The sequence below is a fragment of the Beta vulgaris genome, chromosome 4 (assembly GCF_026745355.1).
Source record: "Beta vulgaris subsp. vulgaris cultivar EL10 chromosome 4, EL10.2, whole genome shotgun sequence".
NCBI classification, from domain to species: domain Eukaryota; kingdom Viridiplantae; phylum Streptophyta; class Magnoliopsida; order Caryophyllales; family Amaranthaceae; genus Beta; species Beta vulgaris.
In genome coordinates, this window is record NC_079205.1 from 52,881,678 (window position 1) to 52,905,229 (window position 23,552).

At 34.5% G+C, this 23,552-nt stretch overlaps 2 protein-coding genes across 2 annotated transcripts; one reads left to right on the forward strand and one right to left on the reverse strand.

The window, feature by feature from the left end:
* Positions 1-366: 366 nt before the first annotated feature.
* LOC125496752 (uncharacterized) lies at positions 367-1,092 on the reverse strand. Its single transcript, XM_048642303.1, has one exon. It carries the CDS (start codon positions 1,090-1,092, stop codon positions 367-369), a length of 726 nt encoding a protein of 241 aa, XP_048498260.1.
* A 12,983-nt stretch (positions 1,093-14,075) lies between these two features.
* LOC125496284 (uncharacterized) lies at positions 14,076-15,850 on the forward strand. Its single transcript, XM_048641762.2, has 4 exons — positions 14,076-14,456; positions 14,653-14,775; positions 14,861-15,080; positions 15,553-15,850. Exons 1-4 carry the CDS (start codon positions 14,145-14,147, stop codon positions 15,633-15,635), a joined length of 738 nt encoding a protein of 245 aa, XP_048497719.1. The 5' UTR covers positions 14,076-14,144; the 3' UTR covers positions 15,636-15,850.
* Positions 15,851-23,552: the final 7,702 nt, after the last annotated feature.

Consider the following 23,552-nt stretch of genomic DNA (forward strand, 5'->3'; position numbering starts at 1 on the left):
GTGAGATCATCTCGCATCATACACAATTAAATTTTTTATTAAATCAAAATACACTCACAATTAGATGAAAAGATACTTGCTCATACTTATTTTCATAAAATAATAGTAAAATCATTATACATACTTCCACAAACATTAGTTTTTTGCAATATCATAATAGTAGTAAAATCATCATGCATATCTCTTTTGTTCTTTATAGCAATAACAAGTAAAAAAAATCAATATTCTCTACTTGAATCTACAATCTATGATATAAAAGTTTACACATGCACGAATATAAGTTTACACATGCACAACAATCATATAATATTGGAAGATCCATCCAAATAATCTTTTTTTTTTTTGACAGGAAACAAAATCAAATTATCATTCAACCAAGCACAAATCCGAGCTTACAAAAGTTTGAACCTCCCTCGGGACCTCTTCTATCCATACTCTTGTTTCCGTAAAAGAACGACTCAACTGAACAAGGTTGTGTGCAACCTTGTTCCAATCCCTACATACATGCGAAAAGGAAACACTACTAAAGCTTGAAACTAAAACCAATAAATCGGAGACAAGGTTACCAAAGCTGGTTGTCTCCACTTTTGCATTCTTCAAATGGGCTACGAGTTTTAGACAGTCACTCTCCATTATAATGTGCCGAATACCCGCCTCCCACACAAGTTTTAAGACAAACCTTGCAGCGAGAGCCTCAGCAACATCCGCCTCATAATCACCTTCCATCTTCCCACAGCAAGCCACCAACACGTCCCCCGTCGCTTCCCTTACTACACCTCCACACCCAATCTGACCATTATCACATACTGCCGCGTCCACATTCACTTTGCATCTCCCCCGTGGAGGCCTTTGCCACGACTTGCTTCCTTTTTCAGTTCTCCCACCCATTCTCATGCACTCTTGGGCGTACCTATACTCAAGCGAGCCTCGAACATCCCTCTCAATCACATCCTGCACCTCTATACGTGTTTGGTTAAATACCCATGCATTCCGTCGTAACCAAATACCCCATAACAACTGCCAGAACAGAGCCCGCCAAGATTCTTCCTTCAACGGCCAGGCTCTACTATCGCACCATTCCTTGAAAGACATCTCTCGCACTTCCTCAACCTCCAGTCTCAAAAGGGGACATTCGCCATGTCACCTTGGCTTCATCACACAACACCAGCATATGCAACATTGATTTCGCGGCCTCTCCGCACATTGGGCATCTTTTATCCTCTCCAAGTCCTCTCACCACCATATTGTTTTTAACCGTAAGGCCATTGTGCAATGCTCACCACCCGAACATTTTCACCTTTTGCGGAATTTTCGAATGCCATAGTTTGCTCCAAATCGAACCTGTCGTAGTTGAAGACGACAAGGCAGCTGTGTCATACCTATCTTTCAGGGCAATGTGGTAGGCACTCCGTACCGTAAACTCACCATTTTTTGAATGATGCCAAGCCCATTGATCCACCCCTCCATCCTGTGGCACCGGGATCCAAATAATCTTCTCTGAAGTATTACCTAAACATTAGCTCGAAGGTCAAAATCTTGCTACTTTCAACAATGAAGATGTTGGACCAATGATCAATTGCGCAAGTTGCTTGCAATATTACGGGGAAAAACCTTCATTCCATCCTAAACAACTGAAAGTATATATGTGAGTTAGACAACTTTAATGAATCCAATCTAATAGGATATTGTTCTATAGCATAGGTTTCACTTTTAGGAAAATAGAAACAACTTATCGACTAAATAAGTTTACCCCCATTCCTTATTTAGCATGGGACGGGTCTCTCTATATTATCATCTTTACTATAAAGTCACATTCCTCCTCTTTCTCTTCTATAAACCGGCCAAAATATCTCCTTAAACTTTGTGCCAGAAAATGAGTAAACTAATAAAAAATAGGAGTAATTCTCATCTATAATCTTTAAAGAAAGTTTCAAAGATGAATTTTTGTTACTCAACTGTGGAAAGAAGAACCCAGCAGCCTTTTCTTTTCATTCAAGTTTTGTGTATTGTGTTACAAGAAAACGACTGCTCACCAACCTTGTCTTTTATACAAGGACACTACAATAACCTAAGAGGCAGCTGTACTAAAAACAAAATAACAGTCACAAAATCATCCTAGGATCAATACAGCATGATATTTTAGAGAGACAATAATTAGAAGCCTGACATTTTTATTATAAAAGATGTTTACTATCATAAGTACAGCATAACCATCATTCTTAATACCCTCCCCTCAAGATGGAGCAGAAGGATTGAGGCCCATCTTGAAGGATAAATGGTTGTGCTGCTGCTCACTCAGGGACTTAGTCATGATGTCAGCTAGTTGTAGAAAGGATTTGATATGGAGCACATTCAGCATCCCATCTTGAATATGGTCTCTCACATAATGACAATCAACTTGTAAATGTTTTGTTCTTTCATGAAAAATGGGATTGTGAGCAAGGTGAATTGCAGATTTGTTATCACAAAACAAATCAATAGGCTTTGGAATAGTAAATTTCAAGTCTTCAAGAACTCCATCTAACCAAACAAGTTCACTGGTAGTGTGGGAGAGGCACCTATACTCAACTTCAGTTGAGGATTTTGAAACGGTTTTCTGCTTCTTTGTCTTCCATGAGACTAGACAATTGCCCAAAAAAACACAATATCCAGTTAGAGATCTTGCACTGAATGCACAGCTGCCCCAATCAGAGTCACAAAAGGCTGTGAGTTTGAGAGTAGTGTGACTAGGATAGAAGAGGCCCCAATCTAAGGTATGAGCAAGGTATTTGACAACATGAAGAGCTGCTTGTAAATGTGGCTTCCTCGGAGTGTTCATGAATTGACTTAATTGCTGAAATCTATAAGAGATGTCAGGTCTTGTTAGGTTGAGGTACAACAACTTCCCAATAAGGCTCCTGTAGACTTCAGCATCTTGGATTACTTCACCCTGCTCAATGGAAAGCTTTATACCTTTAGGAAAAGGGAACTTGTTTGCCTTGCAACCTTCTAGGCCAGTGGACCTGAGGATGTCCAAGATGAATTTCCTTTGATTGAGCATGATTCCTTTGGGATTTCTAGCAACCTCTATTCCAAGGAAATATCTAATCTCCCCCAAGTCCTTCACAGTGAAGGCAGTGTTCAAACTCTCTTTAATCCTTCTTATTTCCTTCTCATCATCACCTGTAATGAGAAGGTCATCAACATACACCAATACAATGCTTTGCTTCCCTTCATGAAGCTTGGAAAACATGGAATAGTCCCTTTTAGACTGGACATATCCCTGTCCTAAGAAGTGCTTACTGAGCTCCAGATTCCATTGTCTGGAGGCTTGCTTTAAACCATAGAGGCTTTTTTTGAGCTTGCATACTTGACCTTCTTTAGCTTGTGTATAACCCTTGGGAGGTTTCATATACACTTCTTCATCTAGATATCCATGCAAAAAAGCATTATTGATATCTAATTGATGAAGTTTCCATCCTAGGGAGCAAGCTAAAGCAATTAAGGTTCTCACAGTGGTGAACTTAGCCACAGGTGAAAATGTGTGCTTGTAATCCTTCCCATATACCTGCCTATCTCCTCTAGCCACCAGTCTAGCTTTTAGCTTGTCTATCTCTCTTTCAGGGGTGAACTTAATCTTGTACACCCATTTACAATCAATTGCTTTCTTGTCCTGTGGGAGGGTAGTGAGCTCCCAAGTCTCATTGATGTCAAGGGCCTTCAGCTCATCTTGCATTGCTTGCACCCAACCTTGATCTTCACAAGCTTCATGATAATGCATGGGTTCCCTCACCCTGAGCACATTGTTCAAAGAAGCTAGATAATTTGCTGAGTAGTACTCAGAATCCACCAGCTCAGCAGTGATAAAATTTGTAGAATGAGAAGTATCCTTTCTTCCTGGAAGGTTCACTATAAAGTCTTTGAACCTAGCTGGCAGCTTTCCTTCTCTTTCTCTTACAGCCCTCTCTGGTAGGGAAGTCTCACCAACTTCAGTAGTGCATCTGAGATCAGGTGACAACTGGAATGATTCTTCACCTTGATCAGAATGAATTACTTGTTCTGCTGCAATCAAATCTTCCTGTTCTTCAACCTGATCAAGGTCACTTAGAGTAACAGCATCATGTTCATCAATAAACTTAACATCAGTGTGCCTAAGTTCATTCAAGAAGTCATTAGTGTCATTTTTTAGTAAGAAGGGAAAAATATTTTCTTTAAAAATCACATCTCTACTAACAAAAATCCTCTTTGTTGCTAGGTCTAGAAGTTTGTAACCCTTTTGACAATAAGGGTACCCAATCATGATACATCTTATGGCCCTAGGAGCAAATTTGTCACTAGGTTTTCTATGGGGACTAGCATAACAAAGGCATCCTATGACTCTAAGATGGTCATAGTCTGGTGCTTTCTTCATTAGTCTTTGGTAAGGTGTTTCCCAATTGATAATTGCACTAGGCAACATGTTAATCAAGTGAGTTGCAGCTAGTAGGCATTCCCCCCACAGATAGGAAGACAAACCTGCATGAAGCTTTAGGGCTCTTGCTGTTTCAAGCAAAAACCTGTGCTTTCTCTCTACTCTAGCATTCTGCTGGGGAACTCCTGCTATGCTTCTTTGGTGAGTGATTCCTTTGCTAGCAAGGATTTCACTACACTCCCTTTGAAAGATCTCGGTGCCATTGTCACTTCTTAAGATCTTCACTTTAGTGTCAAAGAAAGTCTCCACATGAACTAGGAAGTTGCTTAGAACCCCCTTCACCTGCTCCTTGTTGGATAACAACTGAGTCCATGTAGCCCTGCTGTAGTCATCTACAATAGTAAAGAAATAGGTTGCACCTGTAATATTCTTGGTCCTATATGGACCCCATAAATCAACATGCACAAGATCAAAAATCTTTGAAGCAACAGACTTGCTTATCATAAAAGGCAAGTTGTGATGTTTTGCAAGAGAACAAGTATCACAAAAGAAACTGTTTAAGTGTTTACATTTGCAAAAACTTAGGTGTTTCATCTTAGAGATAGAAACATGTCCTAATCTAGCATGAAGAGTATCTAAGCTTTCCACTTTATTACATTTAGAACTCTTTTCCTTCTTCTCAGCAGCTAGACAACCCATTCTTCTTTCTTCATAACTCAAATTGTAGAGATCATGCTCATTTTTTCCAAAAAACACACTGCAACTAGTGGTAGGGTCTTGTAGACAACATCCATTCTTGTCAAAAACAAGATTTAAATTATTTTCCTTTAAAAATTTGCTCACAAACAACAAATTATGTTTAAAATCTTCAATATACATAACATCCCTTAGAGAGACATTATCTTTCAGATCAACATCACCTATTTGTTTAACAATCTTTATAGTTCCTTCTGGCAAAACTACTTTAATACTCTTGCTTAAATTTCTCAAATTTCTCAGCAAGAGTTTGTTACCTGTCATGTGGTCACTTGCCCCGGAATCTATGATCCAGACATCAGACTCACATTTAATATGATGCTTGTTAACATTAGAAGAAATTCCCTTACCTGCAAAATTACTTTGTGAGGAAGTGCTTGCACCATTTTGCTCAGCAAAGGCTCTCATGACTTCCTGCACAACAGAAGATATTAAAGCACTATCATTTCTACTTGCATTTCCAGTGGACTGACCTTCCATATCCAAGGGATTGTTTGCAGTGAAACAAATCTCTTGTCTTCCAATGTTTGCAGTCTGCCTCATGTTGTTCTTTCCTTTTGGTTGCTTGAACCACTCAGGATAACCCACTAATCTGAAACATTCCTCCTTCAGATGCCCTCTCATACCACAATGATCACATTTCTTAGCATTCTTCTCTTCTTTCTTCTTCTTGTAGTCTCTTTTAGATAGATACTCTAAAGGTCTTGGATATTTTTCAAGTCTGTAGTGTTCCAGAGGTCCTAAATACCTCTCTTGCCTGTTCACAGCCATGGCACTCATTTCACTACCAAGATTAATTTCTCCTGCAATCTGCTTCTGTTTTTCAACTTGAGAAATCAAGTTATATGCCTTATTTACTGGAAGTAAAGGATCCATACTTAGAAAGTTAGTCTTTACTTTATCATAACCCCCATTTAAACCCATGATAAATTTCATAAGCTTGGTAGTAGCTTCTCTTTCAGCAAGTAATTTCTCCACATTGCAGGTGCACTTTTGTAAAGCACCACACTTGCATTCTGGTAACTCTTCTAGTTCACTTATCTGGTCCCATAGATCTTTGAGCTTGCAGTAGTACTCAGCAACGCTCAAGTTGTTTCGTTGTAACTCCCACAGCTCCTTCTTCAACTGATAGAGTTGTGGAGCATTTGATTGACCATATCTCTCCACAATCTCTTCCCATAACCTTCTGGTGGACTCCATAGTGACCAAAGTGCTTGCTATTTCAGATTTCATAGTGGCAAGGATCCAAGACCTGACCATATAATCACATCTGGTCCATTTTTGCACTTGGTCAGCATTACTGCTGGGTTTGTTATGTTTTCCTTCAAGAAAACCAAGTTTGTTCTTTGCTCCTAAAGTAATTTTGATGCTTCTACTCCAATTTAAGAAGTTGTTTCCATCAAAGATTATACTTCCAAGAGGAGTAGATGCATTTTCAGTTACAACAACAAAGAGAGGATCCTTGTAAGGATTCTCCTTGCTTGCATCTGTCGCTTTATCACCCATGGAGAAAGATTTAAACTTTGAAACTTTCTGCTTGTTAGGATCTTTCACCCTGAAGCTCTGATACCATAAAGAAAGTTTCAAAGATGAATTTTTGTTACTCAGCTGTGGAAAGAAGAACCCAGCAGCCTTTTCTTTTCATTCAAGTTTTGTGTATTGTGTTACAAGAAAACGGCTGCTCAACAACCTTGTCTTTTATACAAGGACACTACAATAACCTAGGAGACAACTGTACTAAAAACAAAATAACAGTCACAAAATCATCCTAGGATCAATACAACATGATATTTTAGAGAGACAATAATTAGAAGCCTGACATTCCTATTATAAAAGATGTTTACTATCATAAGCACAACATAACCATCATTCTTAATAATCTTTATCCACAATAATGTATTACAAGTGAATAAATACATCCATGAACAATATCAAAACTCATTGAACAAGTAAATAAACATATTTTAGCTAAGTTTCAAAATTTTGGATCATATACAAGACAAGCTCAAATATTATTTTGTTATGTTCGATTATAGATTATAGATTATAAAAGGGATAAAGGCTCATACAACAGATATAATGGAGAATGAGGCGTTTTAAATATAGGAACAAATATAATCACTCTCTTGCAATGAATAATATGTCAAATTTGAAGATTATAAATAAAAAATGCAGCATAATGGACTATATATATACAAAGAAATTCTAGAATGCAAGACATACATAAAGCAAAGTAGTAGATTCTAACCAACAACAAATGAAATATTTATGTTTGTTATTGTCATTGTTTCGACAGTTTCTTTCTTCATTCCTCTTTTGGGGCCACAATGCATTATCGGATGCTTTTTCTGCTTTGCGTCTCCTCATTTCTGGCTTCAAATTTCTCCTCAATCCTCATACCATGAGGAAAAAGAGATTCTATTTGTAACAACCCGACCTCTAAACATCATTTTTGAGATGATTGATCCATCGTTAGCAGCGGAACTTAGCTTAGATGGTCGGTGTGCCACCGCCGTATTTTCCGTTCGAGAAAATACAAGGCAAACATTTGTTCATGACGCTAAACATATTATAATCATTGAAATTCGTAAGCATCTTAATTTATAAAAACAAATAGCTAAGCATAGATAATTACGTAGTTATAGTTAAACTAAGTTCGTGTTCTAGTGATCATAAGTTTAGATTACATATCCAATATAGTTTTTCATAAATGTAAAGTAGTTGACCATCCTCACTTCTACGTCATTCCGCCACCTTCATCAGTACCTAAAACCCAAAACAACATCGTGAGCCGAAGCTCAGTAACATACTACCCTAACAACATAAATTCATTTCAATTCATTTTATTTGCAAATAGGGAGAAAAGAATATAGTATAACACATTAGAAATCAGTAATGAAATAATAACAAGGTGAATAATTTTTATATAGCGTCTTGAAACTTCATAAGTTCCCATTATCTTTTCATCTTTTAGCTTGGTAACTGGCAAGTATAGACATGCGGGACGTCTCCCACCACGCGATGATCCTCAGATCAAGGAGCCCAACTCCTTTGTTGGATACACCGCTCGCACCAAAATAGAGTAGTAACATAACATGCGGTACCCCTCAAGGAGCCTGGCTCCCTTTTCGGGTGTACGACGAGTGCAAAGGTACGTGCACGACCATAAAGTATTTAATAAGTGTAACTATAGACTGCCATAACCTGTTTCACTTTCATTTATCATATTTTGTTTATTTAACATTCGTCGGCATAAGCCTTATATCTTTCATGAATCATACTTGAGCATCAATAACTAATAAGTTCACAACATAGGAAAACCGATTCATAAACAATTTAAGTGTCCCACTATCCATAATAAGAATCACATCACAAAATCCTCAACATAATTATAAACATCATTTCACAAACATATTTCAAAGAGGATCGTGAGTGTTAGCAATAGATGTTACTTCGATTCCTGCTTAATAACCTTGAAAGCCGGGGGAGGCTGTAATTTACAGTTGCAGTTACTTTCGTCTGGTTTCCTAAGGGTTATTTCATGTTTAAGACAATTTATGTCGGCTTTGTGTTTGGATAACCAATTCATACCTAATATAACATCAAAGTCGGTTAACTCGAACTGGACTAGGGCAACAAGAAACTCACATTCGTTGATGACTATTAAACAATTCTTATATAGGACATTGCATGAAATTGATTCACTATTTGGAAGAGCAACAGACATAGCAGAGAATTGAGAACATGGTTTGACTTTCAAACTTTTAGCAAATGATACAAAGACAAATGAATGTGAAGCTCCAGAGTAAAAAAAGAACATAAGCAGGTATAGAATTGACAGGAAAAGTACCAGTTATGACGGTATCATCGTTTTTTTTTCCTATTTAGCTTTGCCCTGTTTACCTTTTTAGTAAGCAATTTTGCAGGTGAATTTTGGATGTGCATGGGAGCATACTAAGAAGGGGATCTTCACCTAGATTAAGGTGTTTTACTTATATCGAGTATTGAGACAATATTTACATTTAATAATAAGAAGTATTAATATTTTTGGTTAAAGTTTTCCGCTGGAAGTTATTTTATTAGTTAGTAGTTGGTTGCCGAAAGCGTGTTAGTCACGTGGCGGTAATAATCCTAAATTACTCAAATATTATTTACTAAATTATTTATTTTAAAAACGAGTAATTTGGGGGTGTTACAATAATGACTACTAGAATTTTTTGCACGCGATGCGTGCTTGAATTTTTTTCGAAACAGAAACTCGATTTTCTTCGGCACAAGAGTCAAAATTTGAACATTGGACATACAAAGTATAATTGTTTTTAGTTGCAAAATTTGATTGGTTTAGTTCCTATCACTTAAGTCTCTCACCATTCTTTTTGTTTTTTTTTTTTTACTTTTCAAAGTTAAATCTATGAACAAAATAGAAATTTTATTAAATTTATTTATGATTTCTAATATTATAATTTTTTAGTTGATTTTTGAATTAAGTACAATACTTCATAAATTGTAAAAAAAGTGGACACTTTGATTTCAAGTCAAATTTTTCATAGGTTGTAGTTTGTAGGTGAATTTTTAAGTTTTATAAAGTTTCCTCATTTTAGTGATTTGCATAACGTAAATTATGCAATTTTATGATTTTAGTTGACTTGTGAGTGATTGTTATAATTATATTTTTGGTATTTTTATTTGAAGCCCCCTTTGATTTGTAAGTGAATTTGTAATTTAGAATGGTAAGAGGGGCAAAATAGGCATTTCAAAAGAGGACACCATTGCTCCCCCCTTCCCTTATGTAATAGAGATAACTATAATGTACTATATGTGACATTGTGAGTATGACATCTTATCATAGGTCCAATTTACAAGATTAAACATGTTATTTATAACAACCTTAGCCTTTCTCAACTGAACCAAACACCGGCCTTTCTCAACTGAACCAAAACAATTTAATATTGCAACAAAATTTATTAAGGAAACTTTATTGCTACAATAAAAATTTAAATGTATAACAATAATGTCACATATACACATTAGAGTTTTTGATGATGAAAAAATTAAAGTATGATTTACTCCCTCCGTTTTCTAAAGATCTTCCCACTTACTGTTCCTACAGATACCAAGGAAAATCAAGTTGTGTGGGACATGGTGTGAGTAAAGTAGGAGAGAGAAAGGAGTTAAGATAAATAAACAAATAAAAAGGGGTTAAAGTAGGAGAGAGAAAGGGAGTAAAATTGAATTAATAATGTAATGGTGGACCATATGATAGTGACATGAGAGGGTAAATAGGGAAATTTGTTTTGCCAAATAAGGAATAAAGCAAAAGAGGGAAGATCTTTTGGAAACACCCTTAAATGGAAAGAGGGAAGATCTTTAGGAAACGGAGGGAGTATAAAAAACAACCTTAGAATATTATACAAAGCTCTACCTAAGCATGACATGTCATTCTTTTTAATATTTTTTTTAAAACAAAATAGTGTTTGACATATATATAAATATATATAAGGTGTTTTTAGTAAGTGAAGTTTACACTCTGATTTTAAATAACAACCTAAATGATTCAACTATGTAAATTGAATATAAATTTTGCTACCTAATTCGCAATATTATAATCTTTTTACCACCGGAGAGTGTTCAAAATATGTTTCGAAACAAGTTATATATACAATATAGTTTTACAACTTATGAAAATATATTTATTTAGATGAACAATACGTATTATTTATTCTTTATTTCAAATACATATAAAAATAACTTTAAAAGTAGCGTATTATATGTGACAATAGCAACTATGTTTTTCAAAATCATACTTTTAAAAATTTTATTATATAAATAAAAAATACATATATATATAGTTTTGAACATATAACATACCATGATGAAATCACATGAAGAATTAAATAGAAGTTTGTCAACGACATTGCAAATGTATTATGCAATTGACTAGTTATTTTATTCCTAGAATATTTGATGTATACATAATTGTTTATAATTTTCTTTTCCATATATCTATATGTCATATCTTTTTTTTCCTTAACAAACTTAATTCTACTAAAACTAATTGCGAAATCAAGGTTTGAGCTTCTAAATTATTTGAGGTCGCAGATCATAAAAAAAAGAGAAATTTTGATAAGTATTAATATGGTTATGATTGATGAAGATAATTTTTCTCTTAAGTAGTATTTTCGATAATTAATAGATTTAGTTTTATATTTAATTTATTTTATTCATGATACCATCGTTATGATCTTTTTTTGGCCTTTTCATCTTCAATTTTGTATGCCTTAGTGTTTTTGTGCTATATTAAAAGTTGAAGTTGTGACTGTAACTCATATTTCTTTCCCTATTCTTTCTGTCCTGCTTCTATTAAATTATTACCCTCTACTTTCTTAAAAGTGTCATTGAGGTATTTTCTATGTTAAAACTATGTTAGTTACCGTTAGTCATACCAATTATTGGGATACTTTTTAATAATAGACTTAGCTACAATATTTAGTTGAACATTAAAAAAATTTCATAAAACTACCTTTTATAATCATTTTTTTTTTCAAAAAACTACCTCCTGAAAATTTTCTTTCAAAAAACTACCTTATGTAACAAATTTCTTTCAATATATTACCATTTTGCCATTAATGTAGTTTAATCACTAATAATTGAACCACCAGAAATTGCTCTTCATTCTCCCCTTTTCGTTTATGTCATATTTTCTCGCTACCCAACCGACAACAGCACCTACGATGATTCTTATTTATTTATTGTATTAAATATAAACGTAAAATGATACCTCCCCCGTTTCAAAATATAAGGCATGCACGATGTTCGATCGAACTTTTACCGTTAATTGCTCTCAATATATAATAATAGAAAATTTTAAAAAATAATGCTATTATAATATTTTTCAAGACGAATCCAATGGTATAACTTTTATAAATCTTATTTATCATATTATAAGAGATATTTGTGGTCAAAGTAAATTTTCGTAAAACGTAAATGCCTTATATTATGAAACGGATGGAGTAGTATGTTGAAATGAATTTGATATTTAAGGTAGTTTCTTGAAAGAAATTTTTTAAAAGGTAGTTTTATGAAAAAAGTTGGTTATAAAAGGTAGTTTTTTGAAATTTTGCCAAAAATATAAAATTTATATATCACAATAATAAATCTAGAAATTAAAGTATACTAACAAATATTTTCTCTATCTTTTCTTTTCATACTGCAACAATGGGCTTGGACATGAAAAATAGATAATTTAGCATTGAAGGAAACTACCATCGTTGCAATAAGAAAAAAAATAATTGAGGAAGTATATAAATAAAATAGTGTCGAAAAATTTCAATTCACAGCCACAAAAATCAACAATGTTAATAAAAAAAATTTGCAAAAAATAAAATAAACAACCCGTACAACGTACAAGCTTCAAAACTAGTATAATTAATTTATAAATATGAATAACCCATTTATAAACTAGATTTTTTTGCACGCGATGCGTGCTTGAATTTTTTTTTTCGAACAAAAACTCAATTTTTTTCGGCATAAGAGTCAAAATTTGAACATTAGACATACTGAGTATAATTGTTTTTAGTTGCAAAATTTGATTGGTTTAGTTTATGTCACTTAAGTCTCTCACCATTCTTTTTGTTTTTTTTTAACTTTTCAAAGTTAAATTCTATGAATAAAATAGAAATTTTTCTGAATTTATTTATGATTTCTAATATTATAATTTTTTAGTTAATTTTTGAATTATGTACAGCACTTCATAAATTGTAAAGAAAGTAGACACTTTGATTTCAAGTCAATTTTTTCATAGGCTGTACTCCCTCCGTTTCCTAAAGATCTTCCCACTTACTGTCCCTACAAATACCAAGGAAAATGAAGTTGTTGGGCCGTGTGAGTAAAGTAGGAGAGGAAAAGGGTTAAGATAAATAAAAAATAAAAAGGGTTAAAGTAGGAAGAGAAAGGGAGTAAAATTGAATAATAATGTAATGATGACCATATGATATGACATGAGAGGGTAAACAGGAAAATTTGTTTTGCAAATAAGGAATAAAGCAAAAGAGGGAAGATCTTTTGGAAACACCTTAAACGAAAGAGGAAATCTTTAGAAACGGAGGAGTAGTTGTAAGTGAATTTTTAAGTTTTTGTAAAGTTTCCTCATTTTTAGTGATTTGCATAACGTAAATTACGCAATTTATGATTTAGTTGACTTGTGAGTGATTATAATTAATTTTGATATTTTTATTTGAAATCCCCTTTAATTGTAAGTGAATTTGTAATTTAGAATGGAAGGGGTAAGATAGTCTCTTCATTCGGGACACCATAGTTTCCCCCTTCCCTTATATAATAGAGATATGTTGTACTTTAATTCTTGAATGATATTATATAACCTTTTACCTTGAAATTTATCACTATATATAATAGAAAAAATACGTCCAAATATTGTAAAAGTTTCCACTATATATAGGAAACACTATAAAAAAGTAAATAATTTTTTTCCCTAATTTCTAAAATTCTGATTTCACTACAAATACACCTCTATATTTAATCATGACCACCATTAATGTGAATGGTTCTTCAGAATAGTGATTTGTAAGTAAATTTTTATAAATGTTTTTGTATATGTTACGTTATAGTTATTAGTTTTAGTTGTATATTAATTTTAAGTTTTAATAAAGTTTCCTGATTTGCGTGATTTTTATAACATGATTTTCCAATTGTATGGGTGATTTGTAAAGTTTCTTCTTTTAAGTGATTTGTGAGTGAGTGATGTAAATTTATTTTCGGTATTTTTATTTTGACATTCCTTTTGTAATGTAGAAAGACAAGAGGGGCAGAATAGGCTTTTTAAAAGAGGACACCATTGCTCCTCCTTCCCTTATATAATAGAGATTTTGACGGGGTAATCCTCTAAAGTCTTAAACTACATTATAAATTCGTAGCGCACTTCTCTTATTCGTATTGTTAGAGCTTGTTGCCATCGCTAGGGTTAGGGTTAGGAGGCGAAATCATGGCGGAGGAGGAGGTAGAAGTGATTAAATCGGCGCCCTATAAAAAGCAGAAAGTGTCAGAATTGACGCAATCTACCCAAGCACAAAGTGTTGATGAGATATTGAAGGAAATAAAATGGGCTGATTGGGAATCAGATGAAGATGTTCCTAATGCGAGATCTATGAAATTTTTTACGTGTAAACTTGACCCTCTTGATACCACCCACGCCTTTCCTATCATCTATGATCTTCAAGAGCTGGAGCAACGCGACGTTGGTTTGGGACTTTTTAGTCAATTTGTTTTTGAAAGCTACAACAAGCACGCTTTGGAGGTACCGTACCTACCTTACAATTTACAAACACCTATATAGTATATATGCTTTACTTACCATTAAATTATGTAGTCGTTACCAAGGATGTCTTGGTCGTAGTGTTTAGATTGAGGTACTGTGAACGATAGGTCACAGGTTTGAATCCCCTCCCCTTCTTTGTACTGTCTTCGTGGCTCATACGGATTAAAATCACTAGTTCTATGATCATCCGGGAATTCGGTCAGCCGGGTTTTACCATAGGGAAGGCGAATACATTGATGCCTTTCATAGAGCTCCTGCTGAGCATGCCTTCCAGTGGTATCGTGACATGTACCCACACGTAAGTCATTTAATCTTAATGTATGTATGGATATTCAACTTGTAGGTTGAAGATTATTATATGAATATGTGTGTGTACTGTGTAGGGTTCGAATGTCCGATTGAAGGAGGTAACTAAGATCACTTGCCGTCCTGACTGCCATATCAGACATTATGTGACTTTTACTGTGGTTGATGTTGATACCAACGAGGAGACAACTCTTCAAGCTCATCTTTTTGAGTATGGATTACCTAGAGATTGGCTGCTTGGTATGCTTAGAGATGTCTCTCGTGGTCGAGTCCTTGCCATCACTCGCCTCAAACAAGGTAAATACTAAAATGAGAAAATAGGAGAGAATGAAAGATGCTGTCAGAAGTTTAATTTGTTACAATGAGAGAGAAACAGTACAATGAGAGAGTACTCAGCCCTCTCCAAAGATTGAGAGTTGTAACTGATAGGATCACCTTCATTTATATAGTAACTTAATTCTATGGGTAATCCATAGATGTTGAACTCCAACTCCTAAGCTGGAATGCTAGTTCTTGAATTATAAATATATTTCATTATGGGTAAGGGTAACCCATCTGATTGAGTATATTTAAGAATCAAGGTTGGCCTAGTTAGTTGGAGATATTGTTTCCGCCCTTCTGACAAGGGTTCAAATCTTATCCTTTGTAAAATGAGATCCCCAATTTTCTATCAACTTATGTAAAGGATATCCATCTTACCTTTTAAAAAAAATCGACGGAGTATTTTTAGTTGTAGTAGCTCCTAACATTGACATATATGTAACTGCAGCATCTTCTGGAGAGGCTGCTAGTGAACTCTCGTATCTGCTGGAGATACTTGGGAAGGAAGTCTTGGTTACCACGTCAACATAGACGCATCTAAATGTGGACTGTGGATGTATTAGCTTCTGATGGTGGTTTCTAGCGAAGTTTGAATAATTACATGTTGTCTGCACTCCATTTTCTTATTTATGTTTAAGATGTATGTTCGCCATCTTACAATGTTGATAGGATTGCTTCCTTATGCAGAGACTTGTGATGTATTTAGACTTGCATCCTTGTAAATGTGTTACGTTTTATATTACACTATCTAGTCTTATATACATGCTATGCGTCTGACATCATTATCAAAATTAAATTAATTGCGTAATTATGTCTATTAATAATTTGTTTGATAAATTATTTACATAGTTTTGTTAGCAAAAAACATCTCCATAGTGCAATGACATAGTAGCAACTAGCAAAGAAAGTAATTGAACATTGGAAATATTGTTTATTTGTTTTTTTTACTGGTGCAATGGCATTGGCGAGCGAATTGCTTTGCAGTTTTTTAAGGATTGGCTTCCTCGCCCCCTTTAAGTTTTTTTAAACAAATCATAGAATGCAATTTATTCTCTTTATCTTTGACAAGTTGTTGGACTGCGACGCTATCACGCGCAGCCCTTTAACAAAGCGAAAAATATTACGAAAAGCTAATTGCAAATATCAGCTTAATTAGGTCAAAGATGATTAGGTTATCAACCGTGATCTTTTACCCCAAAGAACTTTTTCGCTCTCCTCCTTCTCTTCTACCGCGTTCTTTCTTCTCCCCGTTTCCCTTGTTACTTTGTCGACCACCTGCTACTTCGTCGACCACAGTAGCCTGTTGGACGTCAGCGACTCGAGTGTTGCGCTTCGCAAGGCGGGTGGAGGAGTTCGCTGCAAGCGTCAATCAGTGCGGGATCATGAGGGTGTGCGAGTTGTGGTTGCGCGCGAGGCTTCGTGGCTAGGTTCGTCTAGTGGTGGTTCGAGCGTGCTTGTGTCGCGTAGGTCAACTGACCAATCAGAGGTTCGAATGGTGGTCGGCGTCGTCGCCGATGGTCTATGGTGGTTATCCTATTTTCTTCTTTAAATTGATTTATATAATCTGATTTTTTTTATTCTTATTTATCTTGGATTAAGTTTTGTAATTATAAATAAAATATAGAATAAAGTAAAAGAAATCATATTTATAATTATGTGGTAGTTCTTATAATAATTCTATTTTTCAAATCTGATTTTGTAATACTTGTGTATATAATGGTTTAAGTTGGGTTTGTAAATGAAATATAGTAAACATTAAAGGAAATTAGGGTTGGGGGTTTGGAAAGAAGACATATGCTAACAATTCTCTTGCAGCGGAAATTCTAGCAATTCTTGAGGCTCTCGTTCTCATTGACAAATACAAGCTTCCGAAGGCCATTATATTCTGATTGTAATGACGCGATCAACCTTCTCACAGGGGCAGTCTGACCTATATTCAAACTTGACTAATATGTGCAGGCAGTGGATCACTAAACGACCGGATCTCCAGATTAATATTGTAGCAGGAAGCACAACAATGTGGCGGATCTTCTGGCCAAGGAGTGTAGGAACATGGCTGGTGATAGTATTGTAACTAGGATTTTCCCCAATCCCCCTAGCTACTGTTTGAACATTTACTTTCGGACTGTAATATTTTCAACTTTATTAGTTAATGAATGAAAGCCATGTTTACAAAAAAAAAAAAAAAAAAAAAGGAAATTAGATTCTTAATTATACTATTAGTTCTTAGAATGATTTTAATTCTCAATTCTGATTTTATTACACTCATGTATATTTGTGTAAGTTTTGTTATTATAAATCAAGTATAATATAAGTTAACAAAAATCAAATTTACAAGCATATTATTAAGTCCTAAATATATTAGTTTCAACAAAGTTTATGAAAAGAAAGTTTAAACAACAAGAACATTACTCAAAACATCATATTTTACATAGTTGGATAAGCATTTTTATAATATCAAGGACTTAGCACTGAAATACTTTTATTATTTCGATTAGGTCCTAATTTCATAAGCGGGACGTTTAAGTAGTCAGCAAAGATTATCCATTACAAGGTATGTACGCGTACTAGTTCAATTGGATATGTTAATATCATGTTTAGGTTATGAATTTTTTCATGTGAACCTAGAAACATGATAGAAAACAATTGTATGATTATGATTGATGATATTGTTTGGTCTCATGACATCGATGGGAAATCTATATGTATTTCCTGGTTGTATGACTGGTGAATTGGATTGCATTATTATTAGAATGCGTAATTCCATCGTATCACAAGCATGAAATGAATTGGATTGGAATCCTATGATTTACTGTTGTAGTAAGGATGTTACATGAGGTTGCGTAAACTAAAGAATTAAGCAATCTATCCAAGAAAGAACATTAAATGATTATATGTTTAATGTTATGTGCATGAATATCACTAAGAAGGATATTTGGCGATAAACTTGTAGTTGGAAATTGGAATCCCTACAAGTAATGAATAATGAGGGGAGTGTGGGACTTATTCTACACTCCTACGCAGGCCTACTAGGACAACAATATTGTCCTTATAAATTTTGATAAATCAAGTAGGCGGAAGGTTCCGTATGATCTTGGGGGTATGCATACTAAGGTGATGGTTGTGAAGCGGAACGAAACCGCACTATTATTTCATCTAATATACCAAGTTGTCTATTAAGGATTAAGTAGCCCATATGATTCTAGAAATATGACGGTGCCCGTTTATTGCCAATTAAATTATAAAAGTAATAAAAATGTAATACTCTAGTAGTATCATGTCTAGGAATGATTCTTGTTATATTGATTATACTTTGTATAGTATTTAACTTTTTAAGTACGTACTCAGCATAACTGATGGTTTGCCATTTGTGTTTGTTAGTGACCTGTGATGAATCATGATATTCAATGGGGAGTAGATTAAGTATGCTAATGATGCTCCAGGAGTTCGGACATACAGGGGATACTCTTTGTTTTTTAAAATTTTAAAGTGTTTATATTGAACTTCTAGAGTTTGTTTATGAACTACTTAGTTAATGATTTTAAATAAAAGGGGTCCATAGAGATTTTCGAGTTGTAGTTAACATTTTATTTCTACTGCAATTTAGTTTTCATAATAAGGAGTAAGTTAATGTCATTTCAATAAGCCTTGCGTTTCACCGCGGTGGTAACACTCCCAAAGTCGATACAACGTAGTTTAGACGTGTATGGATTTTGGGGTGTTACAAAACTGGTAGCCAGGGTCCATTCCGGTGTCCTGTAGTGCCTACGGCGACGCAAGCTCAAGGAGAAGGTGCCTAAGATCTTGGCTATCCCATATCAGAAGTTGAGGAGAATGACACCTTCTTTATTAAGAGGTGGACACCTCAACCTAGTAGAGGCCTATTAGAAAGGATTTCAATCCTGCACCAAAGCAAATCCTTGCGGGTTAGGGCCCAAAGAGGACAATATCTACTAGTGGGCTCATGCACACCTAGAGATGTTAAAAAATTACCTTAAAGACCAAAAAACATCAAATAAGAGATTTTTAGATTTTTAAAACACAAATACAGTTCATTTTGTCAAATTTCAAAGCAACCACACAACAGAAATCACACCAAACCTCAAATTCATGCCAAATTCCTAATTCTTGAATTAATAACAAAAAAAAATACTAATTCATAAACAAAAGTATTGTCTCGTTGAAAGTTCAATTTGCAAATTAAGTTCAATTAAACACAAGTACAATTTGAAATAGACAGGGGGAAAACAAAAGTAATATATACCCATACCTCATTCAATAAGCAAAATTGTCGTCATATATTAAGTCACATAATTCTCAAACACACGTCAATAATGCAAAACATCGACAAGAACATAAAAGTTATTGCAGTCTCGAAGTCTTTTGGCAATTCATCTTAGCACGATATGTATATTTTCTAACCCTGCACAACCAGAACTCTGATCTAATCCTAAAAACCTAGGGTAATATGTTTGTGACCATGTAATTCCCCAGTACACTTGTTCAAATCATTCCCTATCAGTTCAAAGTTTTCAAATTTGAAACCAAAAATCAAAACAACCTCAATGAGTCTAAAATTTCACAAGGAAGCAATTAATTAACTAATGTGGCAAATTCCAACAGTAAAACCAAAATGCAACTATAACTATCTAATTTTAATATTCAATAATTCTACAAATTAGCGTACATAACAATACATTCACATCGCAAAGCAACATATAAATCAAAATTAAGTGCTCTCAAATGCAATAGTAACTAATGTATATCCATTAACATCATAAATTAACAAAAGAATTGCTCGATTACTACCGCAAAATCACAAGCATTAAAAAAACACAATAAAACAAACACGCATAACATTGCACTCACTCGTCACTCAAGCGAGTAAAATAAAACGAAAGCTGTTGAAAAACAGTGAAAATCAAGTAAGAGTTAGTTACCTCTTCTTTAGATCCAATGCCATAGAAAGAGACAACATTAGCGTTGAGGAAAAATGAGCAAAGGAACATCAATATGCTGACTCAAATCCCGTAACTTTTCTGTCGCCATATTTGATGCTCGAAAAAAGCTTCTGATTAAACTAACCCTAGAAAATAATTGATGAAATAGTTGAGTGAATGAAAAAAGCGGCAAAATAATATGAGATGTTTTTCGATTCGGGCTTCTTTATCCTTTTTGACAATTAGTCTCACTTCATCGAGCATGAAACCCTAAAACTCGAAATAAACAATGAGAATCAACATCAATGACCCTGTGTTGGGAGTAATTATGCAGTGACCTTTATTAAGTCGGTTAATTTTTCTATTAATTTTTAAGGAGTTGAAAGTTAAAGATTGGAGTAGAGTTGCTAATTGGATTCTTTTTTCACTTTCAGCATTGTAAGGGTTTAAATTGGATAGATTGGATTAGAAATTGTTAAATCTAAGTTTAGCTCAAGTTAATCTAGCTTTTGTTATTGGGGTGAAAAAGGTAATACATAAAACTAAATAGTCATGGAAAAAAGCCTTTTACAATCCGTAAATAATAAGTTCTGACAGTAATTAGGGGGAAAGGGAAAATGCCTCATCACATTCCTTGGATCGTGCTCAATAATACAACTCTTAGCTAGCTAGTAAGTCGGGTACTTGGTTTTTCTTCTCTTTTAACAAAAATCAGGCTCATCTCGCGGAAGTAGTGACACATCTCCCTGAAATTAATAACAATATCGATGTACAGATCCTCATAAACAACTTCAGCATTGATTATATCGACTGCCTTTTTACAATCAGAGAGGAGCGTAAGATGAGTAAAATTTGAGTCTATGGCAACTTGGAGCCCTTGACGAATCGCTAGTAATTTGGCATGAAGAGGATATGATGCAAATGTTGGGTAACTAAACCCCGTACTCCAATGACCATGGTGACTTCGGATAGCCTCGGCCAGGTCCGTCTCGAACTATATAGAGGCCCTGTGCGATCTCGTATTAGAAGAATTCAATAATGTAGATAAAAAGTAGTCCAAATAAGTAGATAAACTTTTTCTTTTTACTACTTGAACTTTCTCTATTTTGGGCCCTCACAATTAAGGGGCCATGTTCCATAGAACATGTTGAACATGCTAAAAGCCGCCCCTGGCCTTGGCAATACCTGCCTTGATCTCAATGTTATAAAAAAAAGCATACATATTCACATGGGAAAAATAGTTAGGAAAAGTAATCAATCTAGGAAGCAAGTTAGAAGACGATTGTGAAGGGGGATGGTATGCATGGAACTCGACTGCTAGGGTGAAAACCCTATCAAAGATGCAAGAAGAAGGACTACGTTCCTTATTTTCAAAAACAAACTTATTTATTTCCTTCCAAATTTCAAAACAAATAAACGAATATAACTAATTCCATTTAAACACTCTAACTTCAAGCCTATGATTGTTAATTGTGAGGAGCCACTCTTGAGTACAGTGTGAAGTCCAAAAGTTTTGGGGGAGTTTATGTTGTCATCAACCAAACAGAGGAGGCTTAAGTACAATCATATAAGGCATGTAAGGTAGTTTCTTTACACTCGAGGCAACAGGGACACAAAGGTTTTCAATTACTTGATGACTGAACAACAAATCCATCTGCGAAATTCGATCCCACCAAATAAGCCAAATAAAGAATTGCAATTTTGGGAAGATTATAAGCCTCTAAATCCAGTCGTAATCTAGGGTAGGATTATAGGATAACACTTATCAATGATGCTACGTGTGTGTTTGAGAGAAGGAGAATTTGCCTTGATTGGTTAAGGTTGAGATATGATAGTTAAGGTCCCTGTGAAAAAGGATAGGGGTGGTGATAATGCGAGCAGAGATGAATAGGGGAAGAGGAAAAGAGATACGGCTTAGGTACCAATGATTATTTTCATGATGTTATGAATTAGAGTTTGTCTTATAAGAGACCGCCTACTTTTAAAATTAAAATTAGACAATGATAAGCCCAATCAATGTTATCAGGATCGGGATCCTACTTTGGATCGTAGGGGTTGGTAGAATCGAATCGGTGGGATCGGATCGTAGGATTGTAAGATCCTACAATTCGGTGAAATAGAGATAATTATATTAAAATATGGTGAGAACCTCATGTTAAAAATTTACACATATTAATAATGAATTTTTTAATTAGCAAATGATGATAGTTTTTCAATACTACAAGATTGAAGTAACATGCGACCAAAATCTAATAGGAGAAATATAATATGTGAAATTACTTTATGATTTTTATGTGATAGGATCGGATCGTAGAGTCGTAGGATCGTAGAATCGTGTTAAGATCCTACCATGTGATTTTTTGTGGTTGGGCAGGATCGAAAGATCTTACCATGTGATTTTTTGTGGTTGGGCAGGATCGAAAGATCCTACAAAATTAAGATCCCATATAGGATCAGGATCGGTGAGGTCCTCCAGGATCGTAAAATCGTAGAATCGTAAGATCCGGATCGGGATTTTAACAACAATGAGCCCAATATTAAAAAGAGAATTAGCCCAATAGTGACTAAGTTAATTTCTTCCGGTATCAAGTTTAATCCATTGAATGACTAGGTGTATTTTTATATTAAAATTAGACCGTCTCTTTTAATAATTTTTGTATGAACTAAAAGCCTATCTTCGTTTAGATGAGTTGGGCCTCGGATGAAACTACGAATCGCTCCAATTCTTAGCCAATCATCCGTCCACAGGATGATATTCTTTCTAGAGCCTAAGTTTCATACACGACTATTGGAAAGAAGGTGAGAGTATTTTCCCATATTTTTCCCGTGATGAGAATTTTTTTTGAGAGATTGTGAAATCTTTATGGACACATTTAGAATAGATACAGTCCTGTATTAACTCGGGTTCCCATAGAGAAATTTTCATTCTAGTTTGGTTATTACTGCAATATTTAAACTATATGGCTTCTAATTCCGAGCCCACCCTTGTTTTAGGAAGGAAAGTCTGTTTTTTTACCAACGAGATGCACTTCTTTTTCCCCCTCATGTTCCCCGAAAGGAAGTTATTATATACTCCCTCCGTCCCATAATATAAGTCCCCTTTCCTTTTAAAGTGTCCCAAAATATAAGTCTTGTTTCTATTTTCAATCAATAATTTTACCCAAAATATCCTCATAAAAATAATATAACTCCCAAAAAATCTTCATAATTTCAGCTTCCAATGCACCATAATTAATGATAAAATAGGATCTCATAACCCATTAAACTCCTCTACACATTAAACTATGCAATATTAATGTTAAGGTTTTTATTTTTTGTTAAAAAGAAAAAAACAATACAAGTGTTTCTCAATAAAAATGAATCTTTTTATTTAAATAAAACAAGATTCTAGTTTACATTAATTCCCGTATAAAAACAGAATCAGGACTTATATTATGGGACGGAGGGAGTATTTGATCAAGCTCGTGGAACACATATTTTGGTAGATGGGATGCTTGCATATAGTAAG

Coding starts and splice junctions, on each gene's coding strand:
- LOC125496752 (XM_048642303.1), bottom strand. CDS start 1,092: ATGTCTTTCAAGGAATGGTGCGATAGTAGAGCCTGGCCGTTGAAGGAA.
- LOC125496284 (XM_048641762.2), top strand. CDS start 14,145: ATGGCGGAGGAGGAGGTAGAAGTGATTAAATCGGCGCCCTATAAAAAG. Junction 14,776..14,860: donor ATCGTGACATGTACCCACAC/GTAAGTCATTTA, acceptor TGTACTGTGTAG/GGTTCGAATGTCCGATTGAA. Junction 15,081..15,552: donor CATCACTCGCCTCAAACAAG/GTAAATACTAAA, acceptor ATGTAACTGCAG/CATCTTCTGGAGAGGCTGCT.